Source organism: Eublepharis macularius, chromosome 17 (assembly GCF_028583425.1).
Source record: "Eublepharis macularius isolate TG4126 chromosome 17, MPM_Emac_v1.0, whole genome shotgun sequence".
Lineage (NCBI taxonomy): Eukaryota > Metazoa > Chordata > Lepidosauria > Squamata > Eublepharidae > Eublepharis > Eublepharis macularius.
In genome coordinates, this window is record NC_072806.1 from 15,176,093 (window position 1) to 15,203,920 (window position 27,828).

At 45.3% G+C, this 27,828-nt stretch overlaps 1 protein-coding gene across 1 annotated transcript in view; it reads left to right on the forward strand.

Moving 5' to 3' along the window:
• AJAP1 (adherens junctions associated protein 1) overlaps positions 1 to 27,369 on the forward strand; it is an 81,822-nt gene extending 54,453 nt beyond the window's left edge. The window contains exons 2-4 of the mRNA XM_055001899.1: positions 14,004 to 14,091; positions 23,423 to 23,665; positions 27,297 to 27,369. Coding sequence (XP_054857874.1) covers positions 14,004 to 14,091; positions 23,423 to 23,665; positions 27,297 to 27,369 — 404 coding nt within the window. The remainder of the gene's footprint in view (positions 1 to 14,003; positions 14,092 to 23,422; positions 23,666 to 27,296) is intronic.
• The last annotated feature ends 459 nt before the right edge of the window (positions 27,370 to 27,828 follow it).

The window sequence follows — 27,828 nt, forward strand, 5'->3', positions numbered from 1 at the left end:
CTTTCCTGTAACAAGTCCTCATTTATTCTCCAGGCTTTCCTTTTCCTCCTTTTTCCAAATTTCCACATAATTGGATTGTGATCTGAGCCTACCATCGGCATTATTTCTGCCTCCTTAGTCCATAACGCTAAGTCCTTTGAGGCCCAGATCATATCAATTCTTGATAATGTAAGATGCCTTGCAGAATAAAAAGTAAACTGTTTGGTTTTAGGATATTCTCTCCTCCATACGTCTTCGAGAGTCTCTTGTTGAATCAACTCAAAGAAAAGCTTTGGCAATAGTCCTCTTTTCTTTTGTGCTGTTGTAGTCTTTTTGTCTAGTTCCAAATCTGTCACTCCATTGAAATCTCCAGCAAGAATTATCTGGTCATATACAAGATCGTCTAAATGCTTCCTTAAATCCTCAAAGAAGCTTTCCTTTGCACCGTTAGGTGCATAAAGTCCGACTACCAACACTCTCTTTAAATTCCAATTACATTCCACTGCTACAAATCTAGCTTCCACATCTCTCATAACAAATTTTGGCTGCAGCTCCTCTTTTATGTACAACACCACTCCTCTTTTTTTCTTGTTAGAGGCCGCTACAAATTCTTTGCCCAATTTTCCAGATTTTAAATATTTTACATCCTGTTTTCTAATATGGGTCTCCTGCAAACAAACAATATCACATTTTTGTTTTAGTAGCCAATGAAAAATATTTTTCCTCTTATTCGGTGAGTTTAGTCCATTTACATTCCAAGATAATACTTTACACTCCATATTCATGGTTTTGTTGGTAAGTCTTTTTCATTGTCCTTGATAAATCTCTCCATCTCCCGCTCAGATCTGATGCGTTTTTTTGCCCCTCCAAACTCAAAGGACACTCCTTCCGGTAACTCCCATCTGTACCTGATATTCATGTCCTTCAAAGTCTGAATTAGCACTCTATATTTTTTCCTGTCCAGTAACACTGATCTGGGCAGTTCCTTCATTATGATAATCGTCTTGCCATCAATCTCCAATGGATCTTGAAATTGTTTTGTCACAATCCTCTCTTTCATGTTTCTAGTTGTAAACTGCACAATCACATCCCTTGGTAGTTTCCTCTGGGTTGCAATTCTCGAGTTCACACGGTACGCCACATCTAGGATAGCCACAATTTCCTCCTCCTCCTTCCCCAGGTAATCAGCCAACACCTCAGTCATCTGTTCTTGCGCTGACTTCCCTTCCACTTCCGGCAGACCACGAAAACGAAGCTGCTTCTCCATGTGTTTAGTTTCTGCAACTGACATCCTCCCCTTCACCAGTCTCATCTCTGTTTGTTGCGTGTCTATTAAATTCTCCATCGCGTCTTCTACTGTTTTAACTCTCTGCTGCGTTCCTTGTAATTCACTATTAATCGTTTCCACGCCTTTTTTCACTTCTGACAGCTCCGACTTTACTGTCTGTGTAACTTCTTTGACCTCTTTAATAAGCTCCAGTTTCGTGTCCTTAAGTTCTTTCATCATGTCTATAAGTTTTTTGTCCAAATTTTCTATCGCCGATTGCCACTCTTTTTTCAACATCATGGGGCTTGCTTTAGCTCGCTCCCACGAATCTGCTCTCTTCCTTAGCTCCGTGGCGTATATTTAAACGTTTTCCTTTTTTTCAAATGTCCCAATCTTTGCCAAAATTAATTTTTTTGTATCCAAAATGTCGGGCGTCTTTTCTCTATGGTTTCTCTATGTTATTGTAATCCAAGATGGCCTACTTCCTCTTCCGCTGAAGCCGCGACCCTTCCCCTTTCAAAAATGGCGATTCCCTGCTTCCTGTCCGTCGGCAAGGGCCGCTTCCCTCCAGCCACTCTATTGTTGTTACGCACTTCCTGTCTCCTGTCTTCCCACAGCAGGTCTCGCGATGGTGTCTTTTTCCCACAGCTCCGAAACCACAGGTATTCAAAACAATAGTCCAATTTTTGCAATAACTTCTTTAAATTTAGTCTCTTTTAAAATACAACTCCTGCCGAGTCTTCGCCTCCTTTTCACTAGTCTGTTGCAGTTTAAAAATCTACTTTCTTTCTTCTCTGTTTTTATCAATCTGTCCCGTTTCAAGAGATAGCGATCTTTACCTTCTCTTCAGCTTTCTCGGGTTGTAATCGCTGTTTCGATCTTAAATTCTCCTCTCGACTTCCCTCCCCGATCGAAGCTTGGGTATGTAGGTCTTATGCCAGCCGAATTGGCCCCAAAACTGCCGCAGAGATTATAGCCGACCCGTCGCAAGGTGGGACCTCAAGGATCAGGGGGGAGACTCCTTGTGTAGAGCCCCCCCTCGTCCGAGATCTAACTCACCCTAGGGTCTTGAGCGTTCTTTGCCTGCTCCCCGCCTGAGAGCAGTCGGCCGCGGGTTATTTTCACCCCTCCGGCCGGTTAAAACGGCAGTCCGGTCAGCTCCGCAAATGGAGCTGCGTTAGACCTCCATGAATCCCAAACCGGAAGTCCCGTATACAGCAGTTCTTGTATGGCTGGTAATAGGATAACAGCTTCTTCTTTGCAAATCTATCCATCTGTCTGTCCGTCTTGGTACATTTTTTTTACCCCGCTGTTCATCCAAGAAGCTCTGGGTGGCATTTATGGCTCTCACTTCCGTATTTTGAGTCCAGCGGCACTTGAGAGAACAACAAGATTTTTGAAGTACCCTGAAAATCTTGTTGGTCTCTAATGTGCCACTGGGCTCAAATTCTGCTGTTCTGTCGCAGACCAACACAGCTACTCATCTAAAAGTAACTTCCATATTTGATCCTCACAACTATCCTGTGGGGTCGATTAGGCAGAGACAGAAAGAGTGGCTGGCCCAAGGTCACCAGACAGTTTCATGGCAGAATGGGAATTTTAACCCAGGTCTTACTGATCCTAGTGCAACATATTAGTCCCTAGATCCACACTGGCTCAAAAGACAACATTGGGAAGATTTTGAGGAGGAAATATTCACGTAAATCTTAATTTGTTGGTGTGTGTCCTGTCCTTCCACATCTCCCCCAGGCCAGGTTCCAGACCCACTGGAAACACAACTTTGGATCTCAGACTGAAGCAAAGCAGCTGAGGATGGAGACTTTTGAAGAGGGTGAAGGAAGGTTTCTTGCCCCTCTCCGCCATCTTCTCTGCTGCCCATGGTGCTTTCTTGGCTCCAGGTTCTTTCGGAGAAGCGGCCAAACTTTAAAAGACTCAGGATAGAGACAGAATGTGCCGTTCCCCCCTCTGGATTTGGAAACAAATTGAGGGTTTTATGGACAGTTGCTGATTTGGCCGGCTGTGCTGGCATGATGTTCAATTAGGGTAATAAAATCCAAAGTGTGGAGCTGTAAAAGTGCCAGAGTGTTTTCAGAAGGGCGGTGGGGTGGGGTGGGGAGGAAAGAAGGCAGAAGCCAAAATGTTAAAGAGAGACCTTCATGAAGAGCAGACACTCGGGTTTAACTTGGGCGTTGCACCAGCAATCTAGCTCAGCTCCGTTTACAGCAGTGGCCACTCAAGGCTTCTAAGAAGTTTGCAAGCAGGGCAGGAAACTGGCAGCATTGCCACTCTGAATGGAGAGGTCCCACTTCACCATTGTGGTTAATGGCCATTACGACTCTCTTCTCTCTGTGTCAACCCCCCTTTGGGAGCTATCTAAGCCGGCAGTCCTCACCCCTTCTCTGGGCATTGGAGGCTCAGGCAGGACCAGGTAAGACCTGTTGGCATGGGGTAAGGGAAGCCAGGGACTTATCTGGGACCAGCTGCTCCTGAAAAGGATGCTGCTGCTCAAAAAAGTCTGGCAACTATCCCCATATTTTGGCAAGTGGCCTAGAAGCAAGCAAAAAAAAAAAAAGACCCAGCTGGTCAATTGGCAATAGAGATATTCTCCCTGCTTTGGACTAAACTGGAAATTTGCACTGGGAAAACAAGCAATGCACAAACACCTTGCACACAACCCAACTCCTGCTGCAGAAGTTGTGATCATCACATCTTGTGGCAGTGGAACCTGGATCTCTACCAGATCCTAGTTCAACATGGCAATCACTAGAGGTGGGCATGAACCGCGAAGCAGGCCATTTTTTGGTTCGTGAACCAGCAGTTCATCAGAGGGCATTTCTGACGAACCTTGACGAACCATGATGATTTTTAGGCTGGTTCGTTTGATTAGTTTTTCGGTTCATCACTGCAGACAGCCTGGCACCAATCCATCAGTTTCCTAGACGATGGGGGGATGGACCTTCTGCAGACCTTCTGCTCTCCCAGAAGTGACGTATTCACGAACCAAAGGAACCGGTTCATGAACCGGGCAATTTCATGCTGGTTCATGGTTCCATGGTTCATGAAACACGATGAACCATGAACTGCAATGAACCACCATTTCCCCAGTTCATGCCCATCTCTAGTAGTCACTTGTTAGCATTTTCAGGGATCTCCATCACTGGACTTTGGAATCCAGTGCTGAGCTATTTGTTTAGGATATGTTTAGATTGACTTTTCATCTGAAGTTCCTCAAGGAGGATGCCATTCCTCTCTGCCATTCCTTCTCCTTCTTTGTGTCCCAGGGAATGTGGGACCAAGGAGAATGAAGAGGCAAGTGGCTCAGTGTTAGAACACCTGCTTTGCATGCAGAAGGTCCCAGGTTCAATCTTGGGCATCCCCAATTACAAAGATCAGGTAGGAGGTGCTGTGAAAGCCCCTGAGACCCTGGAAAAATGCTGTCCATCAGCTAGACTTTGGTGGACCAATGGTCCAACTCACTATGGCAGTGGCTGCCTTTCCACTGTCAGCACCTTCAGCAAGGAAGTGGTAGCAACCATGGGGAAGGAGTGGGAGTTCTTCTGTGGTTTGGATGTACAGTCTGAGCTAGGAAAAACAATTGGAGCTATTCTGAAGCTGCCCACTCACCTACTTCCAAGCTCGGCACCACAAGCTTGGCAGAATCTTTAGTTGGCTACCCCAGCCGTCATGGGGGATTCTTTAATAGCCGGTTCAGCTCTTATTACCTTGTTCCGTTGTTGCACAGTTTGGGGCTGTATCTTTGCAGCTCCCACTGATTCCTCAGGTCTATCGGCGCTAACAAAACAACTTGAAGGAGAGTTGGAAAATAAAGACGGGGTTGTAGGCTATCATTACCCAGAGAGCTCAGCAGCGGCCGTCTGAGTGAATCAAGCTGACAAAGGTGACCTTGGTTTCATTATGTTAGATTGTCAGTGTCCGTCTCCCTGAGCGTTTGATTGATACTTAAGAGTGTGTCTCAGCAAAAGAACTCGTGGCTCTTCTGAAAAGACATCTCAGCTTGTTGGCATTTTCTGGGGTATCAGATGTTTTCCCCCCCTCTTTGCTTATGTCATACAGTTCTTTATCACTGTCATGTTGGGGTATTTTACAATATTTTAAAAAAACACACAAGGACTCCGTATTTCTGCTCTTATTTTGCAAAATCTGTCAAATTCTGCCACCTAGCAAAAGGGCAAAATCAACAGCTGCCCATACACATGGATTCTCTTCAGTGGCCCGCATCTGATAGCCAATTTGGTGTAGTGGTTAAGAGCTGCAGGACTCTGATCTGGAGAGCCAGGTTTGATTCCCCACTCCTCCACTTGAAGCCAGCTGGGTGGCCTTGGGTCAGTCACAGCTCTCTTGGAGCTCTCTCAGCTCCACCCACCTCACAGGGTGATTGCTGTGGGGATAATAATAACATACTTTGTAAACCGCTCTGAGTGTGGCATTAAGTTGTCCTGAAGGGTGATATATAATTCGAATGTTATTATTATTATCTTATGGAATGGCTTAACTGAAGGAGCTGGGAAAGCTCCCGCTCTTCTTGCTTTCCGTAAACTATGCAAAAGCAAATTATTCAGGCTTTTTACACAGATAACAAGACTATAATTTAAGGAAATGGTTCAAAGTAGGGCTACTGTATCTGGGTTGTGAAATTCCTGGAGATTTTGGGGGTGGAGCCTGGGAAGGGTGTGGTTTAGGAGGGGAAGGACTTCAGCAGGGTATAATGCCATGGAGTCCACCCTCCAAAGCAGCCATTTTCTCCAGGGGAACTGATCTCTGTGGCCTGGAGATCAGTTGTAATTCTGGGAGACCTCCAGCCATCACCTGGAGGTTGGCAACTGTAGTTCAAAGTGTTGCTTCACTAAAGGGATAGGGACCGTAGACTATACTACTTTGCATTCTCTGTTTCTGTCGTTTATTATGCCGATGTCAAACATTTTGTTTCATTTCTGCTGTGTATCAGATTCCTGCTTGTTTATCAGTTTCTGTGATCTATACCTTATGGGATTGTTTATTGAATCTGCCAGCTGTCGATCATATTGAATGACACGGTGTAATCTGCCTTGAGTCTCAGTGAGAAAGGTGGACTATAAGTAATGTGAATAAATAAATAAATACAATCCAGCAGTTTTTCTATTTGCATAACATAGGTTGCAAATCCTAAGAACACTTCTAAGGGAGTTATCCCCACTGAAAAAAATTGGACTTACTTCCCAATAGACTGGTGTAGAATTGCTTCCATAATCTGGTTTTCCTTGTTGTGGGAAAGAAAAGATGCAGGCACTGAAGCCTGCCCCTCCACATCAAGGGAGATTTTATTTAGCGGCTTCTCTGGCTTTTGAAATGGTAGCTAGAATCACCTGCATCCTTTTGAGCATGTCATAAAGGCTAGAAACATTTTTTCTTATTCTCTCACCTTGTTTTTGATTGCCTTACTGTTATTAGACTGGTTTACTTAAAATTGTCAATTGTTTTCATGTGTTTTGTTTCATTTGTTTTCATTTGTCATGATGACCTTGGAAGCCATGATAGCCAGAAGTCATCTTTAAATACAAATAATGAATGAATGAATGCAAGGGGTATGTGTGTGTGTGTGTGTATAATGATTCCACACCAGGGTTGCCAACTCCAGTTTGGGAAATTACTGGAGATTTGGGGGTGGAGCCTGGAGAGGATGGATTTTTTGGAGGGGAGAGAACTCAGCAGGGTAAAATGCAATAGAGTCCACCCTCAAAAGCAGCCATTTTCTCCAGGGGAACTGATCTCTGTAGTATGGAGATCAGCTGTAATTCTGGGGGATCTCCAGTCAACATCTGAAAGTTGGCAACCCTATTCTACAAACTGTTGAATGGGAGAAAAACCATGGTACTGGATGGGGAATTTAGTAGTCAATAATTTTAGATTTCATTAAAAAAAACGGTCTGTAGCTCATCAGCAACATTAGATGCACTTGTAGAAAAGAGCAAGAGTCCAGTAGCACCTATAAGACTAACAAAACTTGTGGTGACCTTTTGTGAGTCACAGTATCTGAAGAAGTGAGCTGTGACTCACGAAAGCTCATACCCTACCACAAATATTGTTAGCCTTATAGGTGCTGCTGGACTCTTACTCTTTTCTACTGCTACAAACAGACTAACATGGCTACCCATCTTGATCTATATCCATTAGATGCACATGTATACTTTATACAGGGTGCCGTGTCCCCCTGTTTCTCAGTGCAGATTTTGAGCGTCTTTGGTATAGAACTTAACTTATGTTCACACACAGTTTGTACAGACTGAATGCAAGTTTCTAGTACTGTCTGTTTTGAGGACTAGGGTTACCAACTTTGAGGTGGGGGCATAAAGTTCTTCTGTAATTACAACTGATCTCCAGAGATCAGTTTCCCACAAGGATTTGATAACTTTGGAGGGTGGACTTTATGATGTCACATCCCTGTGTGGTTTCTTCCACTGTCCAAACTATGTCCTTCCAAGAATCCCCCCTCCCAAATCGCTAGGAATTGCCCAAGCCAGGTTTGGCAAATCTACCTAGGACTTCATGAGATATATGAGCGCAAAGGAAGATTTCCTCAATGAAGCTCCAACTCCCTCCAACACACTTCCTTTTCCCTCTTCAAGTTGGCATCTCATGTAGCTGTATAAAGGCCTTGCATATTTCTGGGACAGCCAACCAATCAGATGACTTGGGGGGTGGGGGTGGCCACACATGCAGGTGACTTTTTTGCCAGCACTTTCATTAGTCATGATGAAAGACGGGGCCAAGGCAGTGTGGACGAGTGTGCTGAGACAATTGGGAGGGTGGCGTACACTACAGACTGGTGCTGAGCCTCAGAGGGCATTGAATTTAGGCCTTCTCCATTCAGGGGTTGCCAACAAGTAGCCACTGTTCATTGAAGTTCTGCGACAGCAATTCTGTTGCCAGGGAGTAAATCACAACCAGCAACAAGAATGAAAGAGGGAAGCTAGAATGAACAGCCAGGCTACAAAGAATGTGGCTCAAGTCCCAGAATCCTTCACTCTCACATTTTTGATGTTTTCCTGAAAAAATGTCTTCCTTTTCAGTGATGTAGGCCCATTTCAAATATATATGCCTATTCCTTCTTCTAGCTTATTTATTTAAAACATTTGTATACCATCTTGCTACCCATATTGGATCCCCAAGGTGATGAACATGAAAACATTTTTTTAAAAAATTGCCCTCGCTTACCATCAGTGCTGCCTTCACTTGACCAACCCTGATTGGCTATGTATTTTTATGATGTTATCAGGCAATGAGCCCCGATGGAGTGGGTCAACTCTTGTGGTTGAACTGAGAAGGAGGAAGCAGCAGTAGTCAAAAAAAGGAAAATGTCACCGTAGTACCAGCAGACCACAGTAACTATGGCACTGAACAGAGCTGAAACAAGACAAATTTCTACACTTTTCAAGGGAAGGAATTACTCCACTGAAAATGCTAGTTTTGAATCTGACTTTAAAACGAAAAGATTTTGTAGGGCTGTAATATTCTTTGGAATGAGCACAATTGTCTGTGTTAAGCAGAACAAGTTAGATCACTGATGGCCTGAATAGAAGTTAATCAATGTGAACGACTGTTGCCGACAATGGCGTGCTGCTGCAAGACAGAAAAATGCAGGCGGCAAAATAGCTGCTATTATGACACTTCTCTGCCTGAGTGGTGCGCAAAAGGCGTTTCCCATCTATCCTTGGGAAGTTAAGACCTGTCACAACAGCCGTCAGCTGTCAACAGTTACATCTTCGTAGTCTTGTAGTGTGTCGCACTGTTACCTGCCTCTTTTTAACAGAGGAAGATGCCTGTGACCAAGTTGACCATCGATCCGACTAGCCTGGTAGCTGATGGAAGCTACCAAGATTTCATGCAGAGATTCTTCCCAGCCCAGCAGCAACCATTTAAACTAGAGATGGACCTTTGTATCCAGAAAGTGTGTGCCATGAGCCTCCTCCCAAATATTTTAGAGGTATAACTCATTCCCTGTCCCCCCATCATTGCACACACTGTCTACTAAATTACATTTAGTAATTTCTAGATGCAAGCACCAGTTTTAATAGACTCTTCTTGCAGAGAATGAAGCAAAAGAAAATAATTGGGAATGTCTTCGAGTTCGGGATGCCCTGATAGATCCCTGGCATTTCTGATAATTCATGTGTAAATAGAACTCTGGATCAATCACCTGATAACTAATAACCATCAGGCATTCAGTGACCTAATGGGATATAGGAAAAGCACTGTGTGTGGTGGCTGCCCTGAAAACCACCTCTCCCAACACAAGCTGAAAGATGAGTCTTGTCTATAGGGGTCCATGGGCTGCAACTAGGGTTGCCAGGCCCCTTCGATCTCCCAGCGGGATACTGGGGCCTGGGTCTTACCTTGGAGGAGCTTGTGTGTGCACGCGCGAAGCGCACGCTCCTGCAAGCGTGATGACATCACTTCTGGGTGTGACGTCATCACGCAGCCCCTGTTTGGGCACTGATCTGGCCCGTTGTGGGCCCCTGAGGAGCACAGGAACGCTCCCATGCCCCACGGGGGCCCACAACGGGCCCAATCCGTGCCAAAACGGGCCCAATCTGCACCCATTTTGGCACAGATCGGGTCCGTTTTGATGCAGATTGGGCCCATTTTGGACCCCTGTGGAGCGTGGGAGTGCTCTTGCGCTCTGCAGGGGCCCACAACGGGCCCAATCCCCGCCAAAATGGACCCTATCTGTGCCAAAACAGGCATGGATTGGGCCCGTTTTGGCACGGATTCGGCCCGTTCTGGGCCCCTGCGGAGCGCAGGAATGCTCCTGCGCTCCACAGGGGCCCTGATCCAGGCCAAAACAGGCCTGATCCTGGGGCTGCTGTGCGCGGGGGTGCACAGCACCACAGGGGGGCGCACATGGAAGGTGCGCCCCCCGACTGGCCAGGTAAGTGGGGGCGGGGGATCCCCTGCCCCCACCGGGGGTCTGGCAGCCCTAGCTGCAACTGGAGTCTGGGATACAGCTGTTTCTACTGTGAGCAAAATGTACTATTATGGGCAGGGCTGTATTAACCCATGGATGGGCCTCTGGGCTTTCAGGTGTTTAGGGCCCCCTCTGGCACTTCAATCTTTCACCCCACTACAACTGTCAGCCTGACCTGGGTACAGTAGGGACTAGACCACAGTACAAAGCCCTATATCCATTTTGAGGGTCTCCTGAAGAATTCTATCCACAATTTTTAAAGTATTTTTATTACGAAAGCAGAATTCTTCAGGAAAGCACATTTTGGGGCTATAATTGTTCAATTACTATAAATTTTGAAGTGAATAAAATTAAAATATATAATTTATGGATAATTGTTTTAAGATAAGTGACAATTTGTTTCACTTCAATAAGGAAGCAGTTAATTTTCTTATTAATAGAGGTTATATAAGAGAATCAATTAATTGTAATTTATGTGGGGGTGTGCCTCAGCAAAAAAAAATTGATGGGCCCCTAGTCCCTGCGGGCCCCTAGGCTTTGGCCTAGTCAGCCTTATGAACAAGACGGCCCTGATCTAGGCTTCGGCCTAGTCAGCCTTATGAATAATACAGCCCTGATCTAGGCTTTGGCCTAGTCAGCCTTATGAACAATACGGCCCTGGTTATGGGTGACGTTTGCATGACATTCTATGAGACTGTAGCCCTAAATCATGGGATCTTCCCAAGAGGCAGGCGGGGGAATGGGGCCCTTTTGGTAGGCTATTCAGATTTGTCCTTGCAAAGCAGGCACATGGAGGGAAAGGGGTGAGTTCTCTATCCTTCCTCTTACTAGGATCCCAGTTAGGGCTGCCAATCTGCAGGTGGGCAACTGACAAAGAAACTCTCCCGGTCAGTCAGACCAAACCCAAAAGTGGAAACCCACAACCAGGAGAAGATGTAAAGAGCAATCATAACTGGTAATAGAATATAACGAATTTTATAAATTATTAAGTGCAAAGTGCTGAGTGCTATTTCATATAAATATGGTTCTACACAATAGGTAAGAGTTCGGGTGCACTGAACTCTGACACATAGGAGATCTCATGTGTGTCAGCGGGAACAAATTGCCCCTATGCACCTATAGAGAGAAAGAACTTACAACAAACTCTTGGTCTGATTTTTTTCATATCACCATGAATGGACTTTGTTGGCTGTCTGTTTAATCTTATTTATTATGGCTTATGGATGTTTGTAGGACTCTTAGATATTTATTGTGTAGAACCGTATTTATATAGTATTTATATGAAATAGCACTCAGCACTTTGCGCCTATCTGCAGGTGGAGCCTAGAGATCTCCCAGAATTAAAACTGATCTCCAGGCTATGGAGATCAGTTTCCCTGGAGAAAATGACAGTTTCATGGGGTGGATTCTATCATGGCATAATGTCCCACTGAAGTCCCTCCCCTCCCCAAACATCACCCTGCCCAGGCTCCACCCCCAAATCTCCCAATGAGATTTCCCAATGCAGAGCTGACAACCCTAATCCCAATGCAGGATGGTATTGGCTGCCAAATTTTAAATAGAACCAGTGAGAAACACTAAACCCCATGCACACACAAATGAACTTTGTGCTGTCTTGATTCATTTCAGCATGTCTTTTCTAGCATGTGCCTGTCTTAACTTCATATCTCCTAAGAAGTTGGTGGGCTCACTTGGGGAGAATTCTCCCACACCAAGATAAGGAGTGGGATCCCACGAATGTGAAGCAGTTTATAAAAATGGTCTTGGACTAGGTTTGGATGAACGGCATTCCCTGTTTGTCCATAGTTTTGCTGCCTTGCATCTTCCATCCCACAGCCTTTCAATTTAGATTTATGCTCCACTGTTCAGCCAAGTTTTGGGTTTCCCAAACAGCATACACTTCAAAGGCATCAGAACATTCAATATAAGTAATTGTGTGTTTATGCGAGCTCACGCACATGCAGTATTAGGTTTGCAACTCCTCCTCCGGACATTATGTCTTTTTCTTTCTTGCATTTAGACTTGCTCTTGCTATTACTTGCTTGGCTAGTTTATTTCTTCTGAGCATTTTCGGTTAAAACTAGATTAAAAAAAAAACCACTATTGATATTCTGGTGACTGTAGAAAGAAGTGCCTGCCCAACAAAGGAAAGTAAAGGACTTCCCTATGGGAAACACACTCAAATAAAAACAAACTGGGTAGCATCTTTGGGGGCAATCTGTTATCTTTTAAAATAAGAATATAAATGCCGTAAAGCGTATTACTGTATGAGATCTTCCTTAACTGCATCAACCCAAAATATTGGTTGTGTAGCTTAATGAGATTTTTTTTTAAACCTTCTTGGGGGTCATTTAGATCCAAGTCCCTTGGATGTGAAAGACTCCATACCCTCCATCGTTCACTCTAATTGGGGTCTATCTGACCCCGATGCCTTTGTAGTTCTTCACACAACAGACTTTGTATAATTTACCACCACAAGAGATAATGATGGAAAGCAGTTTAGAAGGCTTTTTTAAAAGGATAAGTCAGATTCATGGAAGATCAGCCGCTATGCATTGTGCTAATGAACATCCATGCACAAAGGCAACAATTTATTTATTTATGCCTTTCGATGGCCTTATAGCCACCCCATAGGAATGACTCAGAGTATGTATGCTTATTATTCTTCCCCATCCTGGGGCACTAATAAATCAGTTTTGAATTCTTAAAAAAAAAAAAAGTCTTACACTGCTTCAGGGAGAAGCAATTCCAAGATGGTCACTAAGACTGAGTCTCTCTACACGAGACATCTGACATGTGAAGAACACGTGTCGGGAGACACAACGTTAGCCAGGAAGGGTATTTTAAAAAGACAGAGCAGGCAGCAGGGCAAAGGCTTTGCTATATACTGGAGCTGTGTGAAGGGGCTGTGAAATGCCAGAAGGGAAACTTCAGCCCATTATAACCGCTCCAGGTTATAATCTCTCCAGGTTGTGAAGTCCATCTGCTCTGTCTTTTGAAACTTCCCTGTGTAGAGAGGTGAAATTGACAGAGCCTCTGGGGAGGCGAAGATGAAATTAACAAGCCCTCCGAGGAGCTATCTGGGCCTGCTTTGTCTTTTTAAAACTACTATCCCGTAGAGAGGTGAAATTGACAGAGCCTTGGGATGGGGCAAAGATGAAATTAACAAACCCTCTGAAACTACGCTTCCCAGCTAACATTGCGGCTGAATCCACACACCCGCAGAGCGTCCCAGCGTTGTGCTAAATGTTCGCTAAACACCCGGAAGTGTAGTGTCTTTCTAGCGCGATTCAGAAATCACACTAGAAAGATGCTACACTTCCGGGTGTTTAGCGAACATTTAGCACATCGCTGGGATGCTCCGCGGGTGTGTGGATTCAGCCTGTGTCTCTCTCCACTTGACAAACACCTGCTGAGGCATTTTGTGTAGAGAGACTCTAAGATTGTCTCTTTGCACATGGTTGCATTTCTGGCCAGCACACAGATGTGTTTTAGAGAGCATTCCTCATTGATTTTAGAGGAGTAGAAGGTGGGAGGCATGTGGGCTATAAGCGTATCAGGTGATCTATAGATCACCAGGACTTCAAGCTGAGTTTGGAAGCAAATAGCCAGAGCAGACGCTGGAAGCTTGGTGTGATATACTACTGAGGATTCAGTTCATTAGAAATCGGGATATCTCACTCCACTTAGGGTCTAGTGGCTTGCAGTGGGCAAGGTTGAGTCTCTCACAGCATACCCAAGATTTGTTTTGTTCCCAATATACATCTCCATCCTTTATTTTTATTCCCTCTACAGGTCTGGCTGTCCATCAGATTATCACCATCACAGTCTCTCTCATCATGGTCATAGCTGCTCTGATCACGACGCTCGTCTTAAAAAATTGGTAAGGACCAGAGGGTGGTTGCCAATATCTGGTGGTTGGGGGTATTATTCCCTGGTCAGTAGGGATACTGGGTTACTTTTCAGATGAAAAAGGGAGATAACGTATTCTTCGAGCAGCATATCCCACAAAAGATTGCTGTTAATTAATTCAACATTAGAGAGAGGAGGATTTTTCCTTGTTTCATTCTTTAATTCTATCATTTGTTTCTGCCATAAATTCCACTCTTTTGGAATATCTGGTATCTGGTATAACTAGGAGAATTTCTAAAACTAATTTAGGAATTGGGATATGGGCAATTAGTCGCAATAATCCCTTCTTGCATTCCATTTGCTTCTTTCCCTACTTTTTTGTTACTGATGCATCTGAATGCATCAGTAAAACACTACAAAAAAGCAATCTCAATGTGATTGCATGTGCAACTGCATTGAGAGTCTTTTTGTGTGGTGCTAATGCTCCTGATCGATGGTAAAACTCCACACAAAAGGAATCTTGACACAGTCTCATAAAGATGATACTTTTGTATTGTTTCATCAGTGCACTCAAATAGACAGGCATACTTAGAAAACATCCCCGGGGGGGGGGGGGGGTCATACATACAGGGATGCCAACTCTGCTTTTTTCCACTGGTTTACCAGTGCACCCAACTGCATGTGCATATCTTGTACAAAAGGATGCATGCGTACAGCTCCCATAGAACACTCCTCCCTCCTTTGGGCTGTGTTGTACAACACAGAAAGGGGGAGGGTAGAATAAAAGGGATGAGACTATATATGGGTTTGGCATGCATATTTCGAGATCCTTGCAAGAAGCAGGTCTTTTTTCTTGCTTGGGATTTCCAAGCCCCCATGTGCTCATCTGGCCTCATTGACTCTCCTTTCTTCGTTTGTTTTAGCTATGCATATAGTTAAATAGGTTACTTCTCTGCTCCGGGGTTTCTTGCCTTTACCTATTTTCCTAGTCAAATTGACCTACTTTGAGGTCAGCTTTGCAAGCTGTTATAATACTCTGGCACCTCTCGGGGGAAATTGGGGAGCAAGGAAAGAAAGACGGGGGGGTGGCTTGGTTTTTCTCCTGGACAGCTTAAAGGGCCTCTCGTCAGCTTGGAACATGTTCAAATCCGAAGTGGCTCGCAATGATATTTGCCCCAGATGGTTCTGTGGCTCACCTCATGGTGACTGGACCCAATCAAATACAGAGTCAGCAAATAAATTGGAATGTGGTTCAGAAAAATCCTTGTCAGAAAGAATTAAAGAGCAAAGCTCATTTGGAAGCCAGTGTGCATTTTCCGACCTCCTTCTTCCTTTGCTAAGGCGTAATTCAGGATCTCTAAGAAAGCTTTGCTAGCCGTTTCCAAAACACGAAAGTCTTCAATGTTGTTCCCTGTAGATGAACAGCAATACTCACACGATACCAGTTGCAGAATGCACCCCATAAATGTATTTTATTTATTTTATCTAGTTGTTTTATGTCATTTATAGTCTGCCTTTCTCTTTGACACTGAAGGCAAATTACATAGTGTGAGATTAGTACAGTCAATATCAAGGACATTTCCATAAACAATACCATAGGATAAATAAATACAAGTTTACAAAGACATCGCATTAGCAAGAATCCAATACAGCATTGAAGAAATTCTGAAGCAGAGCATAAGCAAATCTCGGAATGACATTAGACAACATATAACTTCCTAGTAGGATCATATTTGAGACACCGGTAGCACATAGGAGCACATACTTAAAGCAACAGATAGTATGTAAGGCAACATAGTGGTGAAGTCTATGGTCCCTAGTGAAGCATCTGAGACCCCCTCCCTACAATATAGCACTCTGTACCTAATAGTCAAAGATAGTGGTGTTACCAGAACTGCTCTTTATTATAATGGGGAATTAGCTATAGCAGTCTGTAACTTAATATTAAGCGCGGATCATAACCTATGTATACGGAGGTCCCGATCCCAGACACTCTAGTGAAAAAGAGGCAGACAACGAATAAGTTCCAAACACGTGTATTTTAGTGTGGCGTAAGCCTAACTTGCACAATCATACAAGGAACACACAAGATCTAGGAAATACAGAGTATGAAATACAGAGACGTTCGCATTAGCGGGTTCCCAACGATGATAGGGGGAATACTCACTTATCCTGGAGCGAAGCAGAGACGCAGCAGCGAGGGTGGCCCAATGCCAGCACTGGGACCACAGACGGACAGCAAGGAAGTCTGGATAGGAATGGCCTAAGCACCGAGTGGTCTGGGAGACCAGCTTAAATACCCCAAAACGTACCCTGGGGCTGGTGCTGTACTTGGTGGTTCTCACAGATTAAAACAAAGGTTCTAATGGGCTACTGAATGGCTTAGATGGGCCACTTTGGTAATCTGATTGTGATAAGTGACACCTCAGGAAGAGGGGACAAAAGAGGGCGGGGGAAATCCAAGTGGGCTGAAAGGATGTTCCAGCGGACAGGGCTTGTTCTGATGTCATCAGCTCTGGAATGCGGAGGTTTCTTTGAGATGCATTCTCTAAGTGCTTGGGATGGTCGGCACTTAGTTCTTCTCCGGGGCGGCTCCTAAGATATGCAGAGCGGGGCGAGGGGCTCTCGCTGCGGACGTGGTGTGCCCGCTTCGCCGAAATGGCTTCCCAAAGCAGTCTTCTTCCCAGGGTCTTCTGGCTGCCTAGGAACATGGATGCCGGCTGGGCACAGCTGGGGCTGGTTTGCAGGTTGCCCGGTAGCGAGGGCAAGCTCGGGGACCGGCCCGCGGGAGGCTCCAGGCGGGAACTGACCAGGGAGCGCCTAGCCAGGCTCGCTGGAGGTTTCCCCGGCAGGCGCCCGGCTGCTAGCAGCGGCTTGGGCCTATATGAGGCAGGCTTCCATGGAGGCAGGGGGAACAGCACACAAAACACAGTCCAAAGCAGGGAACAGGCGCGGTCCGTGGCAGATGGCAATGTAGGCACGGGGCACACTTGTAACAGAGTCCAAACACACACTGGGAAGTCCAGATACAGGTCAGGGCAGGGCTGCCCAGAAAGAGAGTCCTTTGTGCAGTTATCCAAACATGGAGTCAGTAAACTACACAGTCTATTACGGCAGCAGGGTAATTGACACGCAGGCAGGAAACTGACACGTGTATCAGAGCACACACGTGCAAAGCAATCTTTGTGCAGCAGTGAAACAGCAATGCAGGAAACTTTAACACAGTTCATGGCAGGCCTTAAAGCAGGGGAGGGGGCCTACTTGGCAACAGTGGAGACTCTGCCCTGGTATCAGAATGGGCCAAGCCATAATGGTGGGGACTACAGTTCAGAAGCAGAGTTTCTGAAATGGTCAGTGGCTGCTGGAGCTGGTTGCTAGAGACAATGATGCGCAGTGGTTAGAGTATCACACTCGGATCTCTGAAATCTGAATTCCATTCCCTGCTACATCATGAGGCTCAGTGACTCATTTTGGGCCAGTTGCTCTTTTCTCTGCCTAGCCTACCTTCCAAGGCTGTTGTGAAGATCAATGGTAGGAAGGGAGAACCAGATCTGTCATGCCAAGCCTCTTGAAGGAACCGTGATAAAAATGCAATATATTAAAACAAAATGGTTGGGGTGAAAGCGGCTCTCAGCCTCACCTACAGGAAAAGGAGGGCCATAGCTCAGTGGTAGAGCACCGGGCTCATTTTGAGGGGGAACGCGCAGGAACCGTTTCAGCCTGGATTGGGGCTGAAACAGTCTGGATCGGGCCTCTGACAGGTGGTGGATCACTCTCCCACTCAGCAGCGGCCCAATCCTGACCATTTTGTGCCCCTTTTCGGCCATTTTCAGCCCCTTTTTGCCATTTTGGGTTCAATTTCGGCCCCAAATGGCCAGGATTGGGTCCAAAACAGCCAGGACAGGTGATGTCAGGAGGTGTGGCATATGCAAATCAGTTATAATAATGACACACTTCCAGTGACGGCAAGGGGTGTGGCATATGCTAATGAGTCATGCTAATGAGTTGTGCTAATGAGTTCCTCTTGCTCTTTTTCTACGAAATGACTCCTGGTAGAGCATCTGCAGAAGATACCAAGTTCAATCCCAGCATCTTCAGATGAAAGTATGCAGGTGGCAGGTGATACGAATGATGTTTACCTATGAACCTGGAGAGCTGCTGCCAGTCAGAGCAGACAACGCCAAACTCGACAGGCAGGAGTCAACTACATGTGGATATAAGGAAGCTTCCAGAGCAGGGGGGAAGGGAGGGAATCAGGGATAAGGATCTCGGTTCAGCTGATGGTGAAACATTTAGACAGACAAGTATTTTGAAAGCATTAACTTCATTACAACAACCAAGTCTTTAATCAACAACAGGTTTCATACCTGAGTTAATTACAAAAGCAAATTACTTTGCCATTGTTGTGAAACAATGAATCTAACTTTTAAAAAATTGTAGGGAATTATTATAATTTTAATCACATTAGGGAACATTTCTATTTCTGTAAACAGGAACCGTTCCTTAAATGGGAATGATTAGCCTTTTAATCCTGCAACGCAGTAGGCCCAGAGTTCCTTTCATATAAAAAAAGTGGAATTAAGGCAGAACGAAAGCAGCTATTTAACAAAACAAAAACAGAACAAATGCCTGTCTATAAAGGCAGTTCTGCTAAAGGCGGTGTTTCAATTCTTCCTGTTTGGAGATGCTTGCAGTTATAACAAGTGGCCAGTAGGAGGAGCTGCTAGGCTTGCCCCAAACGACTCAGATGTTAGGATTAGGGTTACCAACCTCCAGGAGGGGCCTGGAGACTTCCTGGAATTACAACTAGTGTCCAGACTGCAGAGATCAATTCCCCTGAAGGAACTGCTTGTTTTGGAGGGTGGACTCTGTCATTATAGCCCACCAAGTTTCCTTCCCTTCCCAAACCCCGCCCTCCTCAGTCTCCATCCCACATCACCAGGAATTTTCCAATCTGGATTTGGCAAAGCCAGGTGGGGTAAGCAAGAGAAAATGGCATAGAAAATCACCATTGTTTCACATAAAAAGACCAGGAATAATGGAGCAGTAGAATTCTTGGCTTGAAAAAGCAACTGCGAAATGGGCTGGCTAAAGAGCTGGTGCACCCGTTGCCAACTGCCCAGGAGATTTGGAAATTTTCCTCCTGGTGATTTGTGGGGAAAGGAACAGCGGAAAACTCTTCTTTTCCCAGCCTGTAGGTTCATGTCAGGATGTGCCAATACTTCCTTTCCATCAGCAGAAAAGCTTATTGGTGAAAAGAATCTGCTGCAAAAGCATCAATCATAGCTGTGCCTTCTCTCGTTGGCTAGAATCGTGGAAGGTGGCAGCAGGCTTGTTTGTCAAGAAATGATTGGGCAGGATACTACTTAAATATTTCGAATTGTATCTTTGGGTCCAAAAGGGCTAGAAAGCATTCTCTCTTCTCCCAGCTCATTCCTCTTCACAGCTTCCTGGGAAGAAGTTGTTTGGAAGATGTCTTCTAGGGTTGCCAACCTCCAGGCACAGCCTGGTGATCTCCGGGATTTACAACTGATCTCCAGGGGAAATCAGTTCACCTGGAGAACATGGCTGCTTTGGAGGGTAGACTCCACGGCATTATAACCTGCGGAAGTGATGCCCCTCCCCAAATCCTTCCTTCCTCAGGTTCTACCCTCAAATCTTGAGGAATTTCTGAACCTAGAGTTAGCAACCCTACGTCAAGACAGTGAAACTTTGGAACTCTCTCCCCGAGGAAGCTCGCCTGTCTCCTTACGCCATTGTTTCCACAAACAGGCGAAGACTTTTCTGTTTCATATGACATACCCCAGTAAGCTCTTATTGGCCCTCCTTTCTGTCTGCCTGTGTGTTTGTTTATATGTCTATATGTTTGAAATGAAATCTTGCCCTCAAGTCATAGTTGACTCATGACAACCCCTGGTGGGGTTTTCGTGGCAAGAGACTTACAGAGGTGGTTTGCCATTGCCTGCCTCTGCAACCCTGGTCTTCACTGGATTACTATCCAATTACTATCCAAGGCAGACCCCGCATAGTTTCTGAAATCTGACAAGATCAGACTTTCCTAGGCTATCCAGGTCAGGGTTGCCCATATGTTTATTTGCATTCATATATACATTTTAAATGTTGCTTTCAGGTTTTAAATATTTTAATACCTGTTTGCAGCTTTGGGGACCCGATTTGGGTGGAAAGACAGCATATACATTTTTTTTTAAATAAAACAAACCAGTTCAAATTTGTAGTTTAGATTGGCTTGAAATATTGCTTCCTTCCCCAGTTAGGTACAAAACAGAACATGACAGAGTGCAGAATCTGGGTAATTACTAGTGATAGGCAAGTCCCCAGATCCTTATACTTCCCAGTTCTTGGAGTGAGGCCATGACTCACTGGAAGAGCATCCGCTTCACATGCAGAAAACCCCAGGTTCAAATCCCAGCATCTCCTGTTAAAAAGGTAACAGGTGATGAAAAAGACATCAGAGACTTGGGAGAGCCACTGCGAGTCAGAGTAGACAATAGCAACAGCAACAACAACATTCAATTTATGTACTGCCCTTCAGGGCAACTTAATGCCCACTCAGAGCAGTTTACAAAGTATGTTATTATTATCCCCACAACAAACACCCTGTGAGGAAGGTGGGTGGGGCTGAGAGAGCTCCAAGAGAGCTGTGACTGACCCAAGGTCACCCAGCTGGCTTCAAGTGGAGGAATGGGGAATCAAACCCGGCTCTCCAGATTAGAGTCCCACGCTTTTAACCGCTACTGACCCTGATGGGCCAAAGGTCTCATTCAGTAGAAGGAAGTTTCATGTGTTAGTATGTTCATTTTTTCCCTCTGAGTTTTCATGGAGTGTCCTGGAAGAACATTGTCTTGAACTGATTTTGCCAACCTCCAGGCAAGGCCTGGAGATCTCCTGGAATTATAACTGATCTCCGGGGAGATCAGTTTACCTGGAGGAAATGGCTGCTTTGGAGGGTGGACTCCATGGCATACAGGAGTCCCCCTGTATGGCAACCTGCCCCTTTCTAAAGAAAAAAATCAGGGCTTGTCAGCAGCAAAGAGCACTCGGGGACCAGAGAGGCTTGTGTTTTCTATAACTGACACCCTTCTGCTTTGGGATATTGGTTCCTGACGGAATCGTAATTTCTTCCCACCTCCATGTACATTCATGTCCCTGCACTGCCTATGCAGGACTTCTCAAAGTTGCAGAGAAGCTTCATGTATCCTTAAGCATCTCTGCAGCACAAAAGTAAGATGAGAAGATCCGAGATCAGCCTTCTCTTCTTCTGAGATAAAAAGGGAAAGAATTTGAAGGTACAGAACATGCTGAAATCCTTCTCCAGACACAAAGCTCTGTGTTCTTCTCACACACATGGGCATACCACTTAACATCAGTAATTTCCCCTTAATTATAAAAGCCCGTATTTAAAATTCAGATTTGATTATGCTAGATAAATAAATACATGCATAAAATATAGCACAAGCCCAGTGGCTTGATTGAGGGCAATGTTTTTCAGATACTTGAGAATGATAATTAAATTTGAAATCACAGGTATAATTAGGGGGGAATAATAGAGATCCCTCTCTCAGGAATCGGTGTTTCCTCTCCCAGCCATCATCTTCATATACAGAGGGCCACAATATTCTCCATGCCACTAGTCCTGTAGTTGGAACAACCCTCATTAAAGGAGCGAAGCTTTGAGAGGGAATGAAATCTTATTTATTTAGGGAATTTATGTGCCGCCTTTCCAGAGATGTGCTCAAGGTCTCTCACAAGAAAAAAAACAGTATCTAGAAACTACAACAGTAATTAACAATATAAACAATATTAAAAGCCAGCTACTAAAAACAAGTCATGGCCATAAAAACAATATCAAACTGAGAACCCAAAAATAGTATCCCTAAATCTGCTTTCAGGCTAAAAGCAAACTATCAAACACCTTTTTAAAAAAGTCTTAAAAGCCTAAATAAATGTTGTGGGGCAGGGTGGGATTGCTTCGGCCTGCCACTTAAAGGACAGACAGCCATTATATGAGCCTCAAGTGGAAGGGCTTAGTGCTGCCAACTCCAGGTTGGGAAGTTCCAGAAAATTTGGGGGCAGTGCACGGTGAGGAAGGCGTTTGAGGATGAGAGTGAGTTTAATAAAGACGTGATTCCATAGACTCCACCCTCTGAAACTGTCATTTTCTCCAGGGAAACTGATCTCTGTAGTTTGGAGATCAATTATAATCAGGGGTCATTTCATAGAAAAAGAGCTGGAGGAACTCATTAGCATAACTCATTAGCACAACTCATCAGCATATGTCATGCCCCTTGGCACCACCAAAAGTGTGTCATTAGCATAACTGATTTGCATATGCCACACCCCCTGACATCACCTCTCCTGGCTGTTTTGGACCCAATCCTGGCCATTCAGGGACAAAATTGGGGCCAAAATGGCCAAAAAGGGGCTGAAAATGGCCAAAAAGGGGCCCAAAATGGTCAGGATCAGGCTGCTGCTGAGTGGGAGAGTGAGCCAGCACCCGTCAGATGCCCTATCTGGGCCGTTTCAGCCCCAATCCAGGCCAAAACAGGCCCCAAAAGGCCAAGAGTCAGGTGGGCAGGGCCACCTGACATGTGACCTTCTTGGGGAACTGCCAGAACTGCGTTCCTGTGTGTTCCCCCTTGAAATGAGCCCTGATTATAATTGTGGGAGAACTGCAGGTTCCACCTGGAGGTTGGCAACCTATCTAAAGGTGAGGTGCCAGTACTAAAAATGCCCCATCTCTAGTGGCCACCGGAGTCTCTTCACGGGCGGGCTGGATCGTATGGGATGATATGGTCCTTCAAGTACCCTGGTCCTGAGCCATTCAGGCTTAAATGTGAGAATCAGCACTTAGAGTTGTGCCTAGAAGCAGAAGGGCAGCTAGTGCAGATCTTGGGTGATACATTGGTGGTACAATTGCTGTATCCAGCTCCCAACAATAGTCTGGCTACCACATTTTGAAGTTTCCAGACAATTTCCAAAGGCAATTTCCAAAGCTCCATGAAGAGTACAGAAATTAGGGTGGCCAACTGTAGCTGGCAACCTGCCAGGAGGAATTGGGGAGCAGGGACAGGGGTAATTTGTTGGAGCAAATCCTAGAGCATCACCCCAACGCCATGACATCTCTTCCAGTTTTACTCCAGAAGTGTTGCCGCCCTCCCGTTTCTCCCCATCTCCCCACCCCACTTCTGAAATGCTGGTGGGGAGTGGCAGTAATTGCCAGGCAGGTCACGCCCTCCTTTGTGTGTGTGTGTGTGTGTGTGATTGCCCTCCTAGCATAAAATCCCTGTTGGCTGCCAGTGGGCCATTGCACTTCTAACCGCTCTCCTTCTCTTTGCTTTCAGTTGCGCACAAAGTGGAAACACCAGGAGAAACAGCCACCAGCGCAAAATAAACCAACAGGAAGAGAGTTGTCAGAATCTGACGGACTTCACTCCGGCCAGAGTGCCAAGTAACTTGGACATATTCACGGCCTACAATGAAACACTGCAGTGCTCCCATGAATGTGTGAGGACATCAGTGCCGGTGTATACCGAGGAGACGATACTTCCTCCAGGGGATTATAAGACGTCCTTCAATGGAAATAGGTAAGGGACTTGCGTCTATAGTTGAATCCTTCTACGTTTAATGTTGACTCAGAGATCAGTCTCTGTTTGTATATTTACCCCCTTGGAAATGTTTGAATTGGTTCTTCCCAAACATTGTGTTTGCCTGTTCAAGACTGTGCAAAATGGACAGAGGATGTAGGGTTGCCAGCCCCGGGTTGGGAAATTCCTGGAGGTTTGGGGGGTTGAGCCAAGGCAGGGCAGTGTTTAGGGAGGAACCTCAGCAGGGTATAATGCCACAGAGTCCACCCTCCAAGGTAGCCATTTTCTTCAGGGGAACTGATCTCTGTGGCCTGGAGATCAGTTGTAATTTTGGGAGATCTCCAGCCACCACCTGGAGGTTGGCAACCCTATGAAGTCTACTGATTTCCACCCAATGATTTTGCTCTTATGCCAGGGTCGAAGGTCACTGTGGACATCTCTGGTGATACCCTGGGCAGTAATTGTGAAGGCATGCAGACATTACAGTTGTGATCATTCTGAGATGTGTGTGTGATGATTATGTGAAAAGAATAAAATGTTTCTCCACCCTCCAACCACGCCCTTGCACTGGCTTAGAGAATGGTTGGGCAAACGAGGTGGTCAGATCAGGGATGCATTATCATTCACCATGGAAATGTAATTCTAGCCACTCCGCCGAAACAGAATTGCCAAAACACAAGGCAGGCCTTCAAAGAGAAGTACAAGCAGCGGCTTCTGTGTGCTGGAGGAACTCCTCCTTGGCACTTCAGATTAGGGGTGTGCGCTCCAGGTTTCTGATTCAGGAAAAATGCCTGAATTGGACCCGATCCATAAAGATTCGGGTTTCCTGGCCCTGATTTGGAAACCCCAAATCAAAACTTCTCAAAGTGATTCAGGTCACTTTGTGAAGATTTGGAGCCTTTTTAAAGGGCTCCCTCCCACCACCCCACTTACCTGGTTCTTCCTGGAGGCAGCCAAGGTGGCAGAGCAGGTGGCAGCGCAGGTGGCGGAGGCAGTGCCTGCGGCCTTCCCCACCACGCAGCTGGCCACTGCGGTGGCGTAGGTGGCATAGGTGGCAGAGGCACTGGCTCTGGCCTTCCCTGCTGCCCAGCTGGCCACTGCAGCGGCAGAGGCAGCAGCTGCGGCCTTCCACAGACAGGTAAGTGGGGTTGGGGTGGGGGACGGGGGGCTAAGTGGGGTGGGGGCAGAGTGGGGGCTGGGAGACAGCTTCTTCCCTCACTTCGATATGCTCCAAATCTTTACAAATCATACCGAAGCAATTTAAATACCCAAATCCGAAGTGGCTTGCTGCTTCGAGTTTCAGGCTATTACAAACCATTTTCCCACTTTGGGTAAACCCAAAGTGGAAAACCCGAATTTTTTTCAGGTGCACACCCCTACTCCAGATCAGTTTTTGGGACGCCATGACTGATTCAGCAAGCAGAGGATAGACCTCTTCTCCCCACCTCACGTTCCATCCCACGTACCTCAGAGTTACATGTAACACCACCTTGAAGAGTGTTTATCTATCTAGAGGGATATCACCTTCTAAGGCTTTGCCTAATTTTGCATGAGGGATTCACCGACAAATTGTTTCTTTACTTACTGAAGATCTCTCGGGCCATCCAATTACCCTCCACTTTCTCCATCTACACCTCAATCTAGAGGTTTAGTCCAACAAGTCTAACTAAGACGAGTTTTGCAATTCGATCCATGTGAGAAGGGAGTGCATATCAAACAAACAAACAAACAAACAAACCACTGACCCCTACCTGGCTTGAAATTGAATCACACACCTTAAGGGCCGGAGAGATATCCCGTGAGATTCAGAGCCCCAGATCTGTGTTATTTGTTTTCTGTATGGAACGTCCATCCAATTAAAGGCTGCTTCGTGACAAAGTAGCTTTTGTTCACCATGAAATCTTTGTCTGCTTCTAAAGGGCCGATTTGCATGTGGCTCTGAGGTTTTTCGTCACTGTTGTACATCTGTATGTGTGTGTGTTTAAATCATGATTACTAAAATACAGGGCTTGTGATACACCACAGAGGAACTAGATCTTCTCTGGAACCCTCCCCAGTGCAGATTTGGGTGCCTTGATTTGGCCTTATGGTTGAGATCCCATGGGTTGTGTTTTTCTCTACGGCACTGCTGGTTGGTCACGCTGAGAACCACTCGAGAAGCACTGCTTTCTTTTCAGTCAATTAGCTTCCTCCTGTCTGTCCCTGAGCACCCTCTATTCTTTTAGGTCCAATTTGCATGTTACCTTTGCAGCATGGTTGCCATAACTCTGAGGTCAGCTCCCACTGATAAAGCCTGAAGTTCTGAATAAAGCGGGATTCTTGATTGCTACATTTCTCATGCAAGAATACTCACAAGATCCCAAACTTGACCTTACTGATGTAACCCATAGAAAAGTAACAACTATGCCACAAAGATAATGTTTCAATTTGGTCCGACTCTGCCTGTCTCCAGATATGCTAAAAAATACGACTCATTGCTACATAAGTTTGCATGCTTTGGGAATGCTGAGACTATTTTTTCCCCTTGGCTAAAAGAGGCTCGATCCTGCAAAATTTGTGAAGACCTGAACAGTTCAGGCTAATGACGAGTGCGGTGATTTTTCAACCAAAAATGCTTGCATGCAAAAAAAAAAAAAAGCCTGTTCCAAAGCAAACCTAGTAACTCAACTTTTAGTTTTGGTCCAAACTTCGGAACCAATCTGCAGGCGGAAAAAGGGACACTGATTCTGCCAACCCCCTTCCCCTCTCCTGCCTCCAAAGCACACACACACAAAAAAACAGTGTTAGAAGCAAACCATTCAAAAACAACAGTCTCTGGAAATCTGCGAGGGGTTGCTATGGATGTTGGCTTGGTGCCATGTTTGATGGGCTTCCTGGTAGGAAGATAATTGGCAAGGATTTTCAAACCATTTCATTGAGTGTCTGTCCTTGTGCTCTTTGACCATGAGCCCCAGCCAACCAATGCCAGGGTAGCTACGGGGTGGCGATTTTAAAGATATGTGTTAACTGTACATTCCCCGTCCTTTCTGTGAACTGTGGGGAACTTACTCATCCATGTTTTTCCATGTTCATCCCTCTTTGTCTGTATTGTTCCTTGGCAGCAGGTGTGCATTGGCTGGACAGGGTTCATTGCTAATTTTTTTTTAATTATGATTTTTGTCTTAAGGTGATGCTTTGCTGGGAATTATTGGTCTCTGTACAATCCTTCAGGATATTCCCCAACGAAATTCACTTTTTGGCTGAGGAAACTGTAGGGTACATGCAAGCTATGCCGAGGCCTACAGGTTCGACAAGTACAAAGCAAGAGCTAGAGAGAGGGGGGAAAAAACCTTTATTTTCTTGTTTACAGTCATGGGGCTACACTGGACACATCTTGGTGTAACAATTCATGTTTTTGCTAATGCACCGACATATTTTATTTTATGGTTGGGTGGGTTCTTTACTCCTTTTACAAAGTCCTCACATGCAGAAACCAATACAACCATTCAAAGCATTATTTTAACCTTCATTCCTCCCCCTGCCCTAAAAATATATTATGATAAAAGCTGATTTTTGGCTGCAGGCCTACCTAGGCTTGCTTCCTGTATGTCACGTACGGGCCCGTGCAAGTCCATTTTTCTGCTCGCTGCAGACCCTCCTCTTCTGATCGGCATCTAATTCCTGTGGCCTTTGTGTCTGAGAAATGGTTTGAAATCTCCTGCTGACCGGCCGAAGTCTGTTATACTTCCTGGGGGCAGGGCAGACGCCATGTTCTATTTCCTGGTATGTACCTTCTCTTCAGCCCTTTTTTAAAAATCACCAGATCTTTGACACATTTGCCTAGAGTGCACTTTTTTGTAGCAAGATCACCCTCGTACACACGCACTTCTCTGATCTCAGCCAGCTACCCCAGGGCTTTTCATGAAAACGCTTTGCCTAGGTTCCACAGATGCAACTGAGTAAATCTCCGTCATCTGACTGTGCTTACTTGTTTTTTAACCTCTGTGTAGATTATCATAGTTATACAAGACCCTTTTCTCTCACATCAGGGTGGAAACATTGCTTAGTGATTTAATGCGGGATGAAGGAAGATTTCCAATTCATTTAAATGATTGCGTTGGTTGTCATTGATATTTCTTTTTATTCTGTTCCGTTATTGCTTGAAACAGCTTTCAGTTGATTAG